Genomic DNA, 20,216 nt, shown 5'->3' on the forward strand with positions numbered 1-20,216 from the left:
GTTCTGCAGTTTAGGAAAATTGTGTTGAAATAAATGTTTTAAATTCTAAATGATTTTCTTGAAAATTAAATTAAGAATCGTATTAAAAGTTCTGCATTTTTGGATAATCATTAAAAGAGAAAAAAATATTTCAAGAAATGATTTTCTTGAAAATGATGCTTGTTTTCATTAGGAGTCATATTAAAAGTTTTGCATTTTTGAAAAATCATGAAAAAAATAATAATTCGAAATGATTTTCTTGAAAATTACACTTATTTTTATTAGGAGTCGTATTAAAAGTTGTGCAGTTTTGGAAAAACATGAAGAAAAAATAATAATTCTAAATGATTTTACTTGAAAAGTATGCTCTTTTCATTAGGAGTCATGAAAGTTCAGCATTTTGGAAGAAAATATTGGAAAAATGTTTAAAATTCTCTGATTTTCTTGAAAATGATGCTCGTTTTCATTAGGAGTCATATTTAAAAGTTCTGCATTTTGAAAAATCATGGAGAAAGTAATGGATACTGTACAAAATGTTTTTAATAGTTTTCACAAAATACATTTAGAAAGCTTTTAAATAAAGTTAAATTGAAATATCTGCAAGACAGGGTAAGACCTTTCGTTTTCCAAAGCATTGCTCTGACACAAAAACCGTTACAAGTGTTCATGTTTAAGGTACACAACAAAAAAAAAAAGCAGAATTCAAGAGATGTCAACATGTTTTTAAATCCACAAATGGTTGTCGATCATAAATAAAGGACTGCTTGATTAAGCCGCAGCCATATATAGTCGAAGCTAGTGTACTAGAATGTAAAACAACTTTTTTCCTTTACAAAATGTTTCGCAACACAAGACTAACGATAAAAAAAGAGAAGATTAAGATTGTTGTGTAATAGATGAAATACAAAGGCTTTGGTCTGTTTTTACAATCAACAATGGTTAAAGTCTGATATGTACTTGTAAACAACTGCCAAACACTTACGTTTTTTGTTATTTATTTATTTTTTTACTCTGTCAAGCATTTTTAATCATAATTATCGGAATTAAATATTTCTAGTCTCACAAAATTATTTGACCGTAGGACACTATAATACAACTATACCTAATAGACAACTTGTACCTGACCTAAAGACATGTCCCCCACCCCCCCACCCCGTTTTTTTGTACTATGCATGAAAATCCGTATAAAACATTTATAGATTTTTTCTCGGGGGCAATAAAAGTGAGAAATATATTTATGTTCTGCGATAATCCCGTGAGGGAACTTCTAGGGAGAACAAATACTTACAATTGGACAGAAGCAAAATGGATGAATGTTATTTTGATTGCAAACTCTACCGTATTATAACTTCCCGTTCCTCTGACGTCACAGTTATAAATGATCATGCACCGTTTACCCAACTCCAAACCCATGTACGTAATTATAAAGTCCTCAGTAATTTACATAATGGCTGTTGTTCCTTGATACAGTAGTGTTATTAATTGAAGCCGTTGTGGGTTGAAAATATTTACGAATAGGCATTTCCTGCCAGTATGTTTCTGCTTCGCTGCTTTGATATGGGCCTGAAGTCTGATCCGTAATCCTGACATTAGAAAACAGTCACAAAATATGGTTCTCCGCTAATTCAAATGGATGCGAGACCAACATATTTTTGGCTGTTGAATTGTCTTTTCGTCTTTACTTGTAAATGCCAATGTACAAATACGAAAAAAATAAAAATGGAGATCGTGGATGTAGCAGAGGTTTGTTGTTTTTGTTCCATTAAGTATAAGCGTCCGCTGTTCCTCTTAAAGGTAGTGCCGCAAAGTTTCCAGACCGTGACAAGAGTCCACACGGTTCCCCGTCCTGGTATTTGTGTATGTCTGTGTGTTTGTGGAAATACTGCTGCAGAGGTCCAGCTTCTCTCTTAGTCTCTGTGTGGAAGTCAAAGGGCGAAGTAACTCTTTTCTTTACTGTAATCTTGACCAATACTGAGACATGTCTGGCTCAGTTCCGGGAACTTGGACAGGGACAGATACTCCTGGGGAGATGAGTCCTATAAATAGAGATTGAATATAGGTCAGAAACATGTTCGTTTGCAAACTTTTAAGCTTTGATGTTATGTATGAACCTGGATTGAGAAGTTGGCGTTGTCTGCTAAGTGTTATCCTATTTTTTATGCTCTGTAACAAACAGGTTTCAAACATTGAAAGAGATGTTGTTGTTGTTTTAAGAAAAATGCTTCTTCAACCCTATTTAAGACAAAGGTGTTCTATATTGGCATTGATGGTTCATTGAAGATCCATGGAATCTTTCCATTGCACAAAAGCTTCTTTATGATGGAAAAAGTTCTTTAGATTTTTAAAATATTAAAAAAATTATGTTTCACTGAAAGGGACTATGAAGGGAAAAAACAGTCCAAAAAATGGGTGAGAAACAAAGAAACACAATTTTTGACACACAAAATCATGCATTTAAAATTAAATAGAATTTTAGGGCAATTCATATAAAATGTGAATGATAAAAGTGTATATACATATGCTCTTCTACCAATTTATCATTTATTTGTAAAAAAAAAAAAAAAAAAAAAAATATTATGTTTTTAAAAGAAGTAACTTATGCTCACTAAGGCTACATTTATTTGTCAGAAAAAATATAACTATTGCGAAACATTATTACAAAATAAAAAAAACTTTTTGGTATTTTTTTAATATTTTAAAATTTACTTTATTCCTGTGATGCTGCGCTGAATTTTTAGCATCATTATTCCAGTCTTCAGTGTCACATGATCCTTCAGAAATCATTCTGATATAATGATTTGCTGCTCAAGAAACATTTATTATTACTATCAATGTTGTGCAGTTGTGCTGCTTAAGACTTCTTTAGAAACATTTGTTTACAGAGTTCTTTGAGTAGAAAGCTCAAAAGATCAGCTTTTTTTATTGAATTAATAATAATAAAAAAATATATATAAATAAGCTTTCCATTAATAAATATATAAGAAATATTTCCAATATTTGGCCGAGATACAACTATTTGAAAATCTGGAATCTGAGGGTGCAAAAAAAAATCTAAATGCTGAGAAAATCAACTTTAAAGTTGTCCAAATGAAAGTTCTTAGCCATGCATATTACTAATCAAAAATTAAGTTCTGATATATTTACATTTTTTGTCATAAAAGTAATAATTTTGACACACACAATGTATTTTTGGCTTTTGCTACAGCGACTTAAGACTAGTTTTGTGGCCCAGGGTCACATACAAATCTTCTGTAACATTATAAATGTCCATATACTGTCACTTTTGGTCAATGTAATGCATCCTTACTGTTCATTTCTTGCAAATCACAATTCTTTTTAACCCTAAACTTCTGAACAGTAGTATAAATGTGCCAGATGATCAAATGCGAGTTTGTTAAACCCACATTGAACGTATTCTGCCTACCTGTTGAGGTGGTACCAGAAGTTGCCATTGTTTGGCTGTTCATGTGTGCCTGCATATGAGGGGGTGTGTATGTGTCGTAGCTTCGCCCATTCACGGACGGACTGGTGGGCAGCATGCAGGAATAGGAAGATGTCTGGCTTGGCTATAAAAAACAAGAATATATGTATATAAATATATAGCTTTTTAATATCCATAACACAGAGGAGTTTGAGTTAGATGATGGAATGGGAGACACTTAAGGAAGCATCACACACAGAACAGTAATCCAGTTATCAAGGGTAGAGGAGGAAACGAGTGTGTGTGACGCTACTCACTTGCATAGACAGGTTGTTAGACATTGTGAAGCTGGGCATCGGAGGCAAACCCGTGTACGTGTTGGTCAGAGCCGTGTCTGATCGGCCTAGCATTGACCCTGTTGTGAAGGACACTGGTAAAGACAAACAAATCACATGGTTTATACATTTTATCAAGTTAATATAGCATACTCAAAAATGCCATCCTTTAGTTATGTAAGATTTAGATTAAAATAGCTGGAGTGACTCTACCAAAAGACCAAATTTGATGCAACTAAATGATTTTTCTTTAATTATAGTTTGAATTAACTGTTCTACATCCAACATTTGTTGAATACAATTTGTTTAACACAAGGATGATGTTTTGCATTCTATATAAATAATTTAAAATGATGGAAAAACAGTTTATCAGGGTTGAAGTGCTTTTTAAACTAATATTTATGTATTTATTTTAGTTAAGTTCATTTTTGGTTAAGTTAACAATGGGTTCCATGTGAATAATTGACACAAAATTATTTTATTATCATTATTATATTTTTTATACATACAAAACATTTAATATATGTAATAATAAATATAAATAATAAAATAAATAAATATAATTAACATAAATAATAAAATAAATACAACTTTTATAAATAATTAAATTATATTATATTATGTGCTTTTAAAACTAATATTTATCTATTTATTTTAGTTTAGTTAGTTTTTGTTTTAGTTCCATGTTTTAGTTCCAATGAGTTCCATGTGAATAAATATACATACAAAACATTATATATATAATATATAATCCATATATATATTATAATATTCTAATATATATATATATATATATATATATATATATATATATATATATATATATATATATATATAATATGAAAAAAATTAAATATAATTAATATAAATAGTAAAATAAAACTATTATATTAAGTCTTATTTCAGGAGAAAAGAAATCTAACAAAAAGTAAAGCCTCTGCACACCAAGTTTTATGCAACTAGAAGACTCGAGCAAGTAGATCATTCAAAGCTATGTTAATTTTTGTTTTGATAATAAAAGTTTGAATTAATTGTTCTGACATCTGTTATACAATATTTGTGTAAAAGAGATCTAAAATGTTGTTTGCATCAGAACATTTGGACCTCGGTGTGAAGACATTATTGCACGTCTTGTATGTTTAGGTTGTGGTGTGTCATTTACCAGGAGTGGTGGGTTGTGGGATTGCCTGGTAGACGCTAGTGTTGAAACTGCTGCTGATGGGAATGTGACTGGAGGAGTTGCTGGCTTGTCGTCGCTGGTTCCTCAGCTTCTCTTCCCTTCTCCATTTCGCTCTTCTGTTTGAGAACCATACCTGCGACACAGAGAAGACCAGCAGACGTAAACAATAGCAACAGCAAACATGCAGTGGATGTCATGGATTTAAAGTTGCACTAATGTCCTCACCTGTATTCTAGCTTCTGGGAGGTCGATTTTTGCTGCAAGTCTTTCTCTTGCGAAAACATCTGGATAGTGGGTTCTTTCAAACTCTAAAAACCGATGTGAAAGCGTGTTACTCTGTGTACCTCAGCTGGGTATGGCAGACATTTGTTATTAATGCTTACACTTGACGCTCACCTTTTTCCAGGGCTTCGATCTGCTCCTGCGTGAACGACGTTCTGTTTCTTTGCAGTTTTCTTTTCAGTTGCAGGCGCATTTGAGTCTCATCTGAATCCTCGCCGTTTGAGCTAATGGAGTTAGTGTTCTCGCCTCCGTTGTCCTGTTGCTGGCAACCATCTGCAAAAAAAAGATGAAAGAATTGTAAAATTGTAGATCACACGCACCATATTTTCATAACCTTTAGTCAATTCGCATCATGTTGCATCAGTGTTATTTTCTTTTAATGTTTTTAATTTTAGCTTAGATTTAGTGAATTTTGAATGTGCTTTGGTAATACATTACAGTAAGATTCTGTTAGTTGACGCCAGCTAATGCATTAACTAACATTTAACTAACAATGTGCAATACATTTGTTATATAATTATTCACATTAACGTAAGTTATTAAAAATAAAGCTATTCTTTGTTAGTTCATGTTAGCTCAAGGCCATTAAATAGTATTAAAAAGGTACAACTTCTGATTTGAATAATATATTAGTAAATGCTAAAATTAACTAAGAATAATAAGTTTGAAGTATTTTCTTCATTAGTTCATGTTAAATAATTAGCAATTCACTAATGTTTACAAATTGAACGTTATTGTAAAGTGTTAACTGTGCTTTTGTCATTTTTATTTGCATAATTATTAAGTTTTGTATAGCTTAATTTTTATTTCAATTTGAGTTTTAGTATACTTCAACTTAAGCGTATACATTCCGGTTAGCTGCCAAGGCAATTTCTAATTAGTTGTTTAAGTTAAAGATTTTTATTTAGCCTAAATTGAATCCAAAAAAAAAAAAAAAGTGTGTTTTTGTTGCATGACTGAGTTTCACGAATAATTGACAAAGTATTAAAAAAAACACAATAAAAAAAATATTTTGTTAATTTAATTTATCAGTCAAATGATTCATTGCGATTAATCACATCCAAACTAACAGTTTTTGTTAACATAATATATGAGTGTGTACTGTGTATATTTATTATGTATATATAAGTACAAGCACGTGCATGTATGTATTTAACAAAAACATGCTATGTTTATATATTAAATGTAAATAATACAAATATATAAATGTATATACATATTTTCAAAATATATACTAAATGTGTGTGTATTTATATATACATAATAAATTAACACAGCACAAACACACACATATTATGTTAACAAAAACAAAAAACAAAAATGAAATGCGATTAATGAATTGACAGCACTATTTATAATATAATTTGTCTTTGTTGTGAATACGCCTCTAGATTCAGGGCAGGAATTGTCAGCATCATCTGCATAGTTCTGTAACAAAGTGCCAAAAGAAACACATTGAATCATCCTCAAGCTCCCTTGGATGTTTTCATACGCAGCACATATAATGTATAGGCATTCTTAGTGCTATTCACCGTATGGGTGTCCAGGGACCCATTGAGGTGACCACCAACACTTGAATAGAGAGCTGCTTTTCTCTATGACACAATACCACCAGAAGAATGAGGGAACCATTAAACTGTGCAGACAGAGATGGGCTGCCAGGCCTTTTTCGTCAGGCTCAAATTCTCCCGAGGGCACAATTGGAAAGGAACAACAAAAAGAGAGGCGTGCAGTGCTCAGCATTGTATAACACAAGGATCTAGTCAACAGAGCTTTCAGTTCAGTATGTTAACCTCTACACACCACTGTCATTAATCAAAGAAGCCCAGGCCGGGCCTGTTAAACGCCAGTTAGGATTTATACGTTCAACAGGAGATGACCATTGAAAGACCTTTGCTTGCTTTAGCATGGGATAGAGAAGTCTCTCCAGTCAGAACAAGTCCATTCCAGGCTGTTTCACCTGCAGTGACTCACTGCTTACATGAAAGCTCGTTTCCACCACAGAATATAACGATTTAAAAGACAATTGTGATTTGATCTCCCAGTTCTAGCCTCTCTCTCTCAGAATGACTGAGATATAAACTTGCAATTTCAAGTTGTAAAGCCCATTTCTGAGAAAAAAAAAATGTCAGCTCATAATTCTGACATTTTCATACAACCATGAGTTTGTATCTCTCATTTCTGACTGTTCAACACAACTGGAAGTTTATATAACACGTTTCTGACTTTAAATAATGCAATCCTATATAAAAAACCTCAGAATCGTGAGATATAAAATTAAAAAGCAATAGCTAACAATGAAAAAAAATAATTGCTCACAATCGTCATTTCAAACCCATGTTATTTTTGTATTATTGACACTATTAATTAGCTAGTTTTTAATAATATTTTGAATTAGAAATTTTATTTTTAGATTTTCTGTTTTCTTTTTTTGTACTTTTGTTTTATTTCAAGTAACAAAAATGTGTTTTAGTTTGCATTTTTAGTAGTTTTTGTTTGATAATACTATTTTATTTAAAGTAAAAAAAAATGTTTTCAGTGGTTTCAGTTTTAGTTTAAAACCCTGTATGCTGTTAATTTTTAGTAGATTTTTTAAGCTATTAAGCTCAATAACAGCACAATAAAATAATTAATTAATAAAAGCACAATAACAGTCGTCCATACAGTATTACACACTATTTTCAAAGTCTTTTGAACCTGTATGATTAGTCTTTAAAAGTCTCATTTGGAGTGGCATAAGGGTGAGTAATTTAACTTTAGGGGTGAGTTATTTGCATTTAGTAAATGATCCTTTGCTGTTTTCTTGTTAATAATGAATGTTCTCAGATAGGGTTTGTGATACTGTGAACATCCACACGCAGGGTTCGGATTCATCGACCTGATTAGAAACTAACTATTCATCAGCTAAACTTTTTTTCATTGTCTCCTCTAACCAAAAGCTTGTACATGTTCTCGCTCTCCTTCAAAAAAAAAAAGCAACCTCTAATGAGCAATTACAGAGAGACAGAGCTGTGCCTGTCACAAATCCTTGCATGTGACAGAAACATCTTTTGTCCCGGGACGCACAGGGCTTTTCTCTCACTCCCCATGGGGCGCAAATGATGTGGAGGGCAGTGGGAGGGGGAGGGGGCAGGTGGTAGTGCATGGACACCTCCGCCGAAAACTCTGTTCCTAGTCACGCAGATCCAAGAGCCAGACAGAAGCCGTATTGAAATGAGCGATTAATTAGCACTAACTCCTCAATTAATGAGTGGCCTTTTCCCATCTAAGTTTACCAGTGGCACGCTATTCTACATTTTGCATGTTAATCTAATGTGTCTACAGATGGACTGACATATAGGCCTAATGACTGCAAATGTGTTTTTTAATGTTTCACATATCTCAAACACGTTTTCTGTAAAGATAAACTAATACTATGAATTCATAATAAAATACAGTAACAATTTCAATAAGGTTTCATTTAGTAAATGTAAGTAAATGCGGTAACTAACAATGAGCAGTACATTTCTTACTGTAATTATTCGTCTTTTTAAACGTTATTTTATAAAACACAACTGTTTGATACATCTGTTACACATTTTAATAAAGCATGAGGAAATGTTGAAATTAACATGAAATAAGATTAATAAGTGCTTTAAAAGTACAATATATATATATATATATATATATATATATATATATATATATATATATATATAGTTTTACATATCTTATTAAAATATTAGTAATAAGTTTAATATACATAATACTTTCATTTTTAAATTTTTTATTAGGAATAATAGTTAAGTAAGATATATAACAATTTATTATATTGAATACTGCCATATAAATTAAGTATAAATATTAAAGTAGAATATGGGATGCTAAAAGTAATAGAAATAATTATTAATTGTATGATAAATACTGATGCTGTTATTATTATGTTGTTGTTGTCAGAACTATTTAGAATATTAAAATGTATATTAATAATCATTAATTTATTCTCATTAAATCTATTTATTTATATTTTTTTTCCAGTTTTTATTTATCTATTTCTAATATTATTTATTTTCTGCAGTTGTTTTGTTGCTCCTGTGCCTTTTGTTTAAATTTGGTTATTTTTATGATTATTCTTATTATTATTAAAATAAAATAAATAAATATATATAAACATGAAAGTATTCAAATTAAATTGTATTTATTTCTTTTCGTTTCTTTTTTGATGCACTTTGTTGTTGCTGTTCCTTTATGTTGTTTAAGTGTTATTGTTATTCCAACTGACAGTGATGCTCTTATTGCTTTCAGATTGTCTCACCTTGATTTGGTTGTCCTGGCACAGATGTACCAGGGTACCATCCCGGGCGTGTCCCCCACGTGCCGCTCTGCCCGTTGAGCATTCTCAGTTTGTCGTACATGCCATCTGCACCCATCTGTTGCTTTTCGCTAGCCAGGTTGCGTAGGACTCGATTTATCGACGACACCTGAAAGGTACAAAGCAGACCGTCACTCGAGTGCTGTGTGTTCCAGCCTTAAAGTGGCATATAATTTCACTGTAGCTCTCTCCACGAATGTTATTTGTACTTACAATCCTGTATATTCTTGCAACATGGATAAATGTAAAAGTGTTTATATTTATCTAAACTGCATGCACAAGTTTTTTATTGATGTAAGAAGTGCACAATGACGTATGCACAATCAAATGATGCAAATGAAGCGTTATTTGCACTTACGCTCGGTATGTTATCGTTGGTGCACACCCCCTCAGACAGCAGCCTGTCCCGAATTTCCCAGGCAAAGATCGAGGGACACTCCCTCTTGTACTGAGCTATTTTGCCGACCACTTCAGGCGTCGCTACCCTCGGTTTGCTGCCTCCGATGGCTCGCGGTCGGATGGAGCCTGTCTCATAATATCTCCCCAAAATCTTGCTCACACACCCATTGGACACCTGAATGGACAGCAATATACACAATTCACATACATTATTTAAAACTAAATTGAAATAATGTAATGTACGTCAAACGGTTATACGCTTACGTTCTTATTGTCCAGTTGGACTTTTGCATCATCATGGCTCTATGAACACAGAAAATATGCCTTAAAATTGCTAAGATGATTCCATTACGTTTCGGGTCACACTTTTTACGTTAGTGTTTGTTTGTTTGATTGATTGCTGTACAAATGCAATACAAATGCATAGCACGTTCTTTGAATACATAATGTTTGTATTGTTGTGATCCATTTTATCTCCTTGCACCACTTGATTAAAATTGACCTTGATTTTGACTATTCCACTAGCACCTTTTAAGTTTGTGGAGGTACAAATGGGCTTCACGGTCACCTGCAGAATCCTGGAGATGTCACAGGGTCGCGCTCCGCTGTGAGCGAGTTCGACGATCTTCTGTCTGGTGGAGTCCGGTAACGGTCTGCCGTTCACAAACACCCCACCGAGCTGGTTGACGCCACTGTGACCTGTGGCACATGAAGACATAACAAATTGGCTCGTCTTTCCCCTCCAAAACATCCCCTCAATAGGTGTCCCATTGTCCAGAATAAAGCTTCACATCTTGGAGCTTTTCTTTGATCAGCGTTACTGACAAACCGAGTCAGATGAGACTGAAACAGTGTATTTTTACATCACAATGTCCATGTTATATAATATCATAAATCAATAACGGTGAAAAAAACAACTAAATAACTTGACATTAAATACATTTTGTTGCTTACACAAATAAGTGTGACAAACACATGCAACTTGCATTTTTTAAATGAATAATAAAGAGCCTCTTAATTTTAAATATCTTAAATATACAATGGAAAAAGTAAAATGTGCATTTGTTAAGCTATCTGATCTGACCTTTAAAAATTCACTGGTGATTCAGTCATGTGATATATTTAGTGTGACCAACAAAGGAAAATGCATCATTAATAAAAAAATTTTAATCAATAATCAGCGTTATCTGAACATCTTTTATATTCCAATCCAAGTTTTGCAATAGTTAAACCAACAGTTTTGAAAGCTGTAAATCAACATTTGAATGTCATGCACTAGGCAGGAATCAATCGACGCACACAATCTTATGGCTTATGAAATGACATCTCCATTCAAGTGAACTGAAATTTCATAATCAAATTGTCCTCAAGAGAACAGCTTTCCGCAAGACTGTTCACACCAGGCTAACAAATCCCTAATAAATAAGCACCCGTCGGCATTCAAGTACAACAGCCAGTCTGAAAGAGACCAAGCATTCGACAGTGATGCTTTCCATCATAACAGCAATGTGTGAAATAACTAAATATTCAAGCAATGCTCAGTAGAATATGAAAAGCGCATACCAGTTCGGTGTATTTTTGATGCGATGTGAAAGTCCAATGAAAAGTCAATTCCAAGCAAGCAAAAAAAAAAAAAGGTGAATCCCTATGAAAAGCCTCCCTGGAGTGTGTGTGTGTGTGTGTGTGCTGTAGCTCTCTGCTCCTCTCTCGTCTGACTGCAGGAGCCTGAGCTCCTAAGCAATAAATAAGCTCCAAATATAGAAGAAGAAGAGGGGGGAAAATACGATGAGACTCTCTGACATTTGTCTGTAGAATAAAGCTAGCTGCACGTCAAGTTTGAGCTTAATTTCTGGAAATAGGCGGAGGTCACTTCGGATCATGCATGGAAGGCTCATTGAAAAGATCAGCTGAAGTACTTGTGGCAGGACTGTCACTTTATATGACACTGCTCTGCTTTTGAAAAACGCATCATCACGACAAATAGTAGCATGATAAAACGACCCTTTCTGTCTACATTTGGATATCAGACCATATCTTGTTGCCTTCAAGGGAGGCTTCGTTTTATTTCTAGCTATGGGGCAATGCACAGGCAAGAGGACAGAGGTGTGCATGTTTCTAAACATATTAAAACTGACAAAGCTCTTTTTTTTCAGTTTGTCGTACTGTTTGTAACAAACCCCACATCTGCTACAGTGCTGTTGTGGGAAATGCACCGTTGAAAAGAGCATCTAAATTTGAAACGGTGGAGGGAAAAAAAACTCATTGGTTTTCAGGAACGTTGTGAATAAAACCTGGTCAGTAACAACGCTAAATTGAAAATACCACATCCAACTGGCCTGATTTTAATGGCCCTGATTTATTTAAGCACTGATACTGCACAACAAACGTGTGGTAATCTGTCCAAATCCAGTGGAATAATCCACTGTCACCCTCTCTGTCACCCTAATTCCTGGATTAGTTGGATTTAATAGACTCTTGAACATAAGAAGGCGTGCATGTTTATCAAATGAATCAATTTGATTGATGTCACCATCACAGAGAAACATGACCCCGGCCTGTAATTTCACAGTTCAAAGGTTAAGTCTTAATAATCATATAATTCCCCACAGTGTAGGACTGTAGATCTGGCCTGGTGGCAGTCATAATGAGACTTGGATTCTATTGCTCCCTTACTAATGGGAAAACATATGTTATGAATTTCAAACATCAATCCTAAATATCCAGGCCAAATTGGAGATTTAAAACAAAAAATGTTAATGCATGCATATAAATGTGTTATACATTTTTACATTTAATTACATATATTTTAAAATATCCTGCCCTTTCCTCACTGTATCTTTCTATACATATATTTTATTATTCAGTATTTGAGTTCTGTTTTATATTTCCTTATGACTGACCAATGTATAATTACATTGCATAATCACAAATAAATAATTCCAGAAGCATTTGTCATATGTCAAACCTCTGATCCTACAGCAAGAGACAAATGAATAAACTAAGTGATTCTGTGCCGTTTACAGAATAACATAACTCTCTTCTCCCCCCCTCAAGCTAGTACTGAAAATCCTGAAATCAAAACCTAGAATCATCAAACTATTTCGTGTGTCCCGTTTCGTGCATTAGCTATTTCGGCACTGTCAAGTCTTCTGTGGAAGTTGGCAACTATTTTCTGCATTAATCCAGCCAGAGCTGCATTTATTTGTTACCAACTCAAGCAGAAATTAACATCTCCTCCCCCATCAGCATTTCATTTATTTCTTGACATATATGTAAAATACAGTTTGCATCCGTTTAGCTTTTCTTTTAAATATCGACACGAAGAAGTAATGAAAAAGTGTTGGAATTTTCTGTAGGTAAGATATAAATCGCATTTTAATGCCTCACAACTTTGCCATAATTCCAAACGTTTGCATTGTTCGTCAAATAGGCTATTTAATTCCCGTCAGAAATGCAATGCAATTCAAATGTAATCGTAGATGAAAATAAAACAGTCAGCCATTGAATAAACATCAATCATTATTCATAAGAAAATACATGAGTGGATTAATAAGAATTGCACTTACTGTTTTGCATCATGGACGCCACTCCTGATTCCCACGTGGGTTGGTTATGGTATTCTATTTATGACAAAGGAAATAAATAGGGTTAGTTGTGAAAATCAGATTTTTTTTTTTTCTTTTTTTTTCTTTTTTTTTTTGCAGTTGTACAACAATTGCAGCGTTGCATATACGGCCGATGCATCTCTACGCATAAAGGAGTCAAATTATGTATTTGGTAAAAATCCTTTCTAGGGGAATTTCAGCGTTAAAAACTTGCCTGGTAACAGAGTTGACTGTCCGATTAAAACAATTTAGCCCTTCATTCGCGTCTGACTATTTAGATCATTCCTAGGATAGAGCAAAAGAGTAATATTAGTGCGAAATATGACTTGTATTGAGTCCTATTTTAAATGCATACAAAGCCTATTTTATATAATTATTTATTTTGCACCTGTCATTTATTGATTTTTAGCACATAAAATAGGAAAACTTTATCTGCGCTATTAAATATAAAAGTATAGAATATAGAATAGAATAGTTTTCGGGTCTCAATTGACGCTGGTCGTCTTGGTGGTCTGTAAAAAATAAAATAATAATAATAATAATATGTTGCTCTTTAGATCTTCCCGTCAAAAGTGTACAGTGACACACTCTGTCTACTTCGCATCAGTGCTCTGAAAAGTGGAGGGGGTGAGAGGATCCAACAAAGCCTGCTGGAGCGCAACAATGCGCCTCTTTTACCTTCTATACCCAAACCCAGCCAGCACAACTCGGCCTCTGCAACTAGCAACACAACTTCCCACCAAACCTACCAATACTTGCTCGAATACAAAGAGCCGAAGGCACCCTGCCCCCCAGACGACCATCCACACACACACACACACACACACAACATCCACTGTCACTTTCCTGACGGCCATGACCCCGGTGCCCGAACCCCAATGCGTGTTTCTGTTTGTGCTGTTTGGGGAAATAGAAAAGTAATTTCGCGTTATAAATATCTGGAGGTGTTTGTGTAACGGGTGTGGGTTGTTAGGGGTTGTAAAAGGATGCAACAGCCCAGTAGGGTGCTCAATTGGAAAAAAACAATTGCAATAAAGGATCTATTCAGTGACATTGCTAAAAAGGGGCCCAGGGAAGGAAAGTCTTTCGTTTCATTTTCTCTCCCGACGCTGAAATAACAAAACCTGTGTGTCCGCTTCCATTCGCCCTCTTCCCAAGACTGAAGAACTAGTGCCTGGTAAAATGTTCATTTGACATGTAAAACATGTAAAAAGCTTTATCAACTTTAACTTATCAGTTTATTTAAATAGGCTAACTTTAATAAGCATTATTTTACACTTAAACTAAGTGTTGTAACGTTTTTTTTAATCCTGCAACATTGCCACAAATTGTATTTACATTAATCTCCTACATGAATTCTTAAATGTAACTTAAATGAAACTTTTTACTACTTGTGCAATTTAAATATTTTTTTGCATTTTTTTTTTCTATTTATTTTTAGCCTACATTTTTTTAATACATATGTATTTAAATATATAATGTTTAGGGGTTGGCAGTTATTCATGAAACATGTGATTAGTACAAAATGTGCCTTCATCAGTGTTGATGTTGTCGTATCTTAAAACATAATAGCCTAAATAAAATTAATATAACAAGAGTTGTTTAAAAAAAGAAAAAAAAGTTGCGTGAAATAAAAACAACCCGCAATTCAAAACACTTTTTAAATCTAATGTGCCCTATTAAATCTCTTAATCACTCTTAATCACAGTAAAATGTTAATTGTTTTGCGCTCTTTTAATACGCACTCGCTGTACGCGCATTGAGGCTCTGCGTGTTCCCGTTAATGATTTATCTAATGTCGAATAGGAGGCTGTTGTTGTTGTTTATGAGGTTAACTAGGATCTCATCTGCATTTCTTTCGTTTGTGTAATCCTTAACTACCATTGCTTTAATTAAACATGCTTATTCAGGAAACAGTGTTCTCCATAAACATCATTCACATGCAGACATGCATCTGGATGAGCACAAAAGCACAGTGGGAAGTTTTGAAGGATCTGACATTAACATGCCCTAATCATCTTATACTGTCATCGATGGGGAAATCTTTTGTTATTTGGAGCTACATTTATTTAGTCAATGTTTATGAGGACTTGAGCGTCCTAATGCAATAGAAAAACTAAGTACATTTAGTAGAATAAGCAGGCCTGGTGAATATGCTGGATGCTAAAAGAAACGAGTCCGCTCTTATGTCTTAAATAAGTTTAAGTTAATAGAATTTTGTGAATAACTACATCATTTTATTTAGTTAATTTCATTCGGGCAATATATTGATGTTTATTTTTAGGCTACACATTTACCAGAAGTAAAAAGCTTTAGTCTTGACGGTGCATTTGCTCAATAACACTGAACTCTATTATCTGGACTATGTTTAAAAATCATAAACTCTCTAAATATTAATAGGCTATTCTTAAAATGCAAAGAATAAAAAACAAGCAGGTCCTCGTGAGATTCAGGCATATCTCGGCTGATGAATCAAACTGACACCTTTTCTCAACGGGTCATCGCATTCCCGTGCACCGCCAAAAAAAAAAAAAAACTCCCCGTCCAGGCCTAATGTGACTTCTAACACTTTCCTCTCATAGATGCACATTTACTATCCACATATAGTAGTGGTTTCTGTCTAAAAAGTAGACAGAAACAAATACAGCAGAATCTGAGAGCGCAGCTTTATTTAGTTTTTGAGTTAGCATATAAATTATTAAAAAGGCGAGCACGTTTTTAATTTATTACTCGGCAACACCACTAATAGTAATCCTAATCTCAATAATAAATAATACAAATGCGGTGGATCACTTCAATAAAATTCTGAATCCCATACTAACAACTAACTTTTAGTTTTAACACGCGCACTCACCTTTTTGAGGCATTCTGCTCCACCGCCTGCGCCCTTCCGAGCAAACTGGTGAAACTGGGAAATAAACAATTGGTCTCCAATAGCAATTTCTTCTCAGAATGTGTGTTTTTCCAGCGTTCCTCTGTCTGAGAGGAAATTCCCTGCGAAGGAGACACAGATTGACAGTGAGCGGAGATGTCAGGACTGTTCAGGGACTGAGAGTGTGTGTGTGCTCGCATGTGAAGGGAGTGAGTGAGTGAGTGAGAGAGAGTGAGAAAGTGAAGGCGCATGCAGTGAGAGAGAGGGAGAGCGCGCGCGCGCGCGCGCGCGAGAGAGACAGAGACAGAGCTGAACACACCTATGCTGATTGGTGATAGTACTGATGTACAGTATTTAGCCTGTCTGTTCCCGGGCCATTAGAAAAGCACTGACCCTCTGCCATCACAGAACAGAAAACAGGCCACTACAGAACCAACTAATCATGCCCCCTCTCAAACTCACTCAAGAATACTTCATGCAATGGTGCTGGATTGCTTCAGTCTGTTTCTGTGAGAGGTAGCCTACTGCTCACTCTAAAACAAATTAATTATAACTTTTAGTGTTTTATAATGTTTCTCTCTTACCTTATGCGTTTTCTCTTTACAGTTGGCCCTCAAAAGTGTGAATATAACTCCGGTTACGTCACGCTATATAAATGTAAGGAATTATTAATATTATTATATAGGCCTAAGCAGCTATTGAGTAATACAAATTAAGTTGGAGTGATATGTTATTGTTACTTACTAAACATTGTAAAAAAAAAAAAAAAGAAAGAAAGAAAAAAGATTTTTCGAAGTTATAAAAATAAAAGACCGGAGTATATATTTTACAGTTAACGTTTAATAAAATATGTTAGGCTACTTTCCGTATTTTTGTAATTGTTTGTGAATTGACTAGCAGTTTCTGACACTATTTCTTACTAGTCTTCTTTATAATTTGAACATGTAATGTATCAATCTCCCACGAAATTCTGCGTTTTTACTGAATATTCCTGATTGATTGTTTGCTGCTTGAGGCTTTTAGGTCCTGAGAGATCTGGCCCTCTGTGACACTGATACAAGAAAGCAACCTGTTGACAGCTGTGCATTCAAAAGAAGAACCTGTTTGCTCTGTGCATTAAGTGCACTTGCAAATGGTCCCTGGTGCAACTGGCTAAAACAAACGCAAACACTCTCCACGTGCTTTTGTTGACACTCACGCGCTTTTGCACCGTATCTGCGCGTGGCGGTTAGCTCCGTGTCCACGTGGACGGATTTTTTCCCCTAGTTTCACTGTTCACTAATTTTACAGCTTGTTTCTTGGAGTGGAAATCAGTGAAGACCTCTGTCTAGTTAGTAGTGCTTTATAATGCTGTGTGATTATAAAGCGAAAATAAAATCATGAGGAACTGACGGGTCCCTGGTGTAAATTAGCTCAAGCAGGATTTTTGCTAGTGTATCAGCTATAGTAAATAAGCCACCACGTTAAAGACTATATATATATGTATATGTATGTGTGTGTGTGTGTGTGTGTGTGTGTGTGTTTGTCTGTATGTCTGTCAGAGTTTCGGTTTTACTCCTCCAAATGTTTCCGCAATTAGCTCTACTAATCTGTGTTTTGGTCTTTTCCGATTATACTCAATAATCCGCTTTAAAAAATCATTTTTGAATGTACTCTGTTTTTTTTTTCAGTAGCCCATTATTCTATAGTTGCAAAGACACTATACACTGCATACTAACCCAGTTGTATTGTTCCAAATGGTCGACAAAAAGAATGCCCTAAGCTTTGTAATTGTGCCCTGGCTGTTGATTTCTCCTTTAGATAACTTGTAAATCCTCTCCGTGTTAATGAGGTGTATTTAGGATGTGGTCTAATTCGGGGGGCATCACCCTTCAGGCCATACAACCCCAGCGCATCACACGGATCCTGCAGATCGCAATTTTACGCGCAAAGCAATTAGCCCGATTGGGATTAGTAACTGCTAAGAAGAAGTCGTGAAAAGTAATCCCTAATTTTTCGCTCTTGGGCAAAGTGGTCACTGTGTCTTCTGAAAACTTTTTTAGAAAAGGAGAACGAGTGGAGGCAATGGGCCTGACGTCATTCTTCAGGAGAACACGAACAAAAGAGTGAATTCATAAAAAGAACAAATATAAATAAATATAAAATGTGATATAATAAATATAAATCAGTATTATCAGTATAGGCACAGGCTAAAGTTCAGCGGCCAAAGAAGTGCACTTACCACCAATTTCCATTTTTAATTTATCTTTTTCATGTGGGCCTAATACTTATTTCAATTATTTTATTATGTATTTTTGATAAGTTTTGATAATTTGTTTAACATTAAAAAAAAAAAAACTTGTTTTACGTTAAATTATAGAAGGCTAGAAAAACCAAATATAACATAATTATTTTAATTATTAGGCTATTATTATTAAGAATGTATGTATGTATGTATGTATGTTCTTTAGAGCGGATGTTTTTAATCTAATAAAAATATATTTAAAAACGTTAAAAATTAATTTTGTGTTGATGTAATTTGTGTACTGTGAATAAATTGACCCGAATCATTAAATTTAATGGAAATGTAGCTCACTAAAATAACCATTATGCAAACATTATAGTCTTGTCCAAATAATGCGAATACATTCATTTATATCATTTGTATCTCTTAGTTGGTACGTGATATATTACGATACAGCTTTTCAAATAAGGCATTCATCGTGAAAACGCAATCATAGATTAAAATTTCAGACGCAGCCAAACGTATTTTACTAATGAAGACAGACCCTGCATTTCCTTTTTTGAGGACGGAGGGAGAAAACATGCAAAATTTGATATTAACTTACCGGGATATTTCTGATTTCTAATCAATATCCTGCTTTTTCAAGCCCTTGCGATTGAATACATTTAAAAGATCTCATGAGTCCAGATTGTGTGTCACGTTTGAATCCCGCTCGGAGTAGAAATGTCAGTGAGAATGAAAAAAAAAACTGTGTATCCCTCACTCACTGTAAACTTTCTCTTAATATCAGCCTCAGCTCGTCACCGATTGGTCAGATGACGCGCAACGTCACGCTGGAAAATAGTTCTCATACAGCCATGCATGCACCACATCATGGGGAACTCCACGCGCTCACATTAGCGTCGATTTTCAAGACCTGAGAATGATTATTGCCCTACATTTCCAGTGAAGAATTAGGAATGTTCTGCTTCTGTTCTAAATAACGTGTTTCCTAAAGAAGACTTACTTTTGGGCTCTTCTTTGATACAAAATGTTAAGCGACTGTCATTTTCAACATAAAATGCTACAAAATTTACAAATGTGTAAATAGTAATTTGATATTAACGTAACCTAAAATATAATAATATAATGACATTGAAGAACATGAATAAAATATATTTTAAATGCACTTACAAATGTATTGATTTAAAAAAGAAAGAACATTTAAAAAAAATAATAATGTTTTCTGTTTTGCTGATTAAGAACATCACATATTTTCCATATGCACAACAAGGCTAATTGAAAATAATTAACTTTGCTACAATAATTTTGACAATTTTGAATACCCTGTAGGCCTACCAATATTTGAAAGAAAAAAGTCTATATATATATATATATATATATATATATATATATATATATATGGAATTTTGTTAAACGTTAGTTTCCAGTGTCTCTTTTTGATCCCAGGTTGCTATCCGTCTGTTAAGCAAATATTGGCCAAGGCGTCACGGAGATCTTATTTACCCTACTCGTTCAGGTGGAAAATCAAATGGTTAACCGGTACAACAGCACGTTTAGAGAAAGTG

At 34.2% G+C, this 20,216-nt stretch overlaps 1 protein-coding gene across 7 annotated transcripts; it reads right to left on the reverse strand.

Moving 5' to 3' along the window:
- Positions 1–501: 501 nt before the first annotated feature.
- LOC113105554 (paired box protein Pax-6-like) lies at positions 502–19,401 on the reverse strand. Of its 7 annotated transcripts, none has more exons than XM_026266685.1 (14): positions 19,253–19,401; positions 16,407–16,546; positions 13,767–13,837; positions 13,514–13,567; positions 10,516–10,646; positions 10,212–10,250; positions 9,907–10,122; positions 9,492–9,657; positions 5,312–5,473; positions 5,141–5,223; positions 4,898–5,048; positions 3,718–3,830; positions 3,404–3,545; positions 502–2,015 (listed from the first exon to the last, which is right to left on the reverse strand). In XM_026266685.1, exons 4-14 carry the CDS (start codon positions 13,524–13,526, stop codon positions 1,930–1,932), a joined length of 1,302 nt encoding a protein of 433 aa, XP_026122470.1. In that variant the 5' UTR covers positions 13,527–13,567; positions 13,767–13,837; positions 16,407–16,546; positions 19,253–19,401; the 3' UTR covers positions 502–1,929. The 7 variants fall into 7 exon arrangements, with proteins under 7 accessions (XP_026122470.1, XP_026122464.1, XP_026122463.1 ...); XM_026266679.1 differs by lacking the exon at positions 13,767–13,837 and adding an exon at positions 17,009–17,071 and having other exon boundaries at positions 19,253–19,392; XM_026266678.1 differs by lacking the exon at positions 13,767–13,837.
- Positions 19,402–20,216: the final 815 nt, after the last annotated feature.

This window comes from Carassius auratus, chromosome 7 (genome assembly GCF_003368295.1).
Source record: "Carassius auratus strain Wakin chromosome 7, ASM336829v1, whole genome shotgun sequence".
NCBI lineage: Eukaryota > Metazoa > Chordata > Actinopteri > Cypriniformes > Cyprinidae > Carassius > Carassius auratus.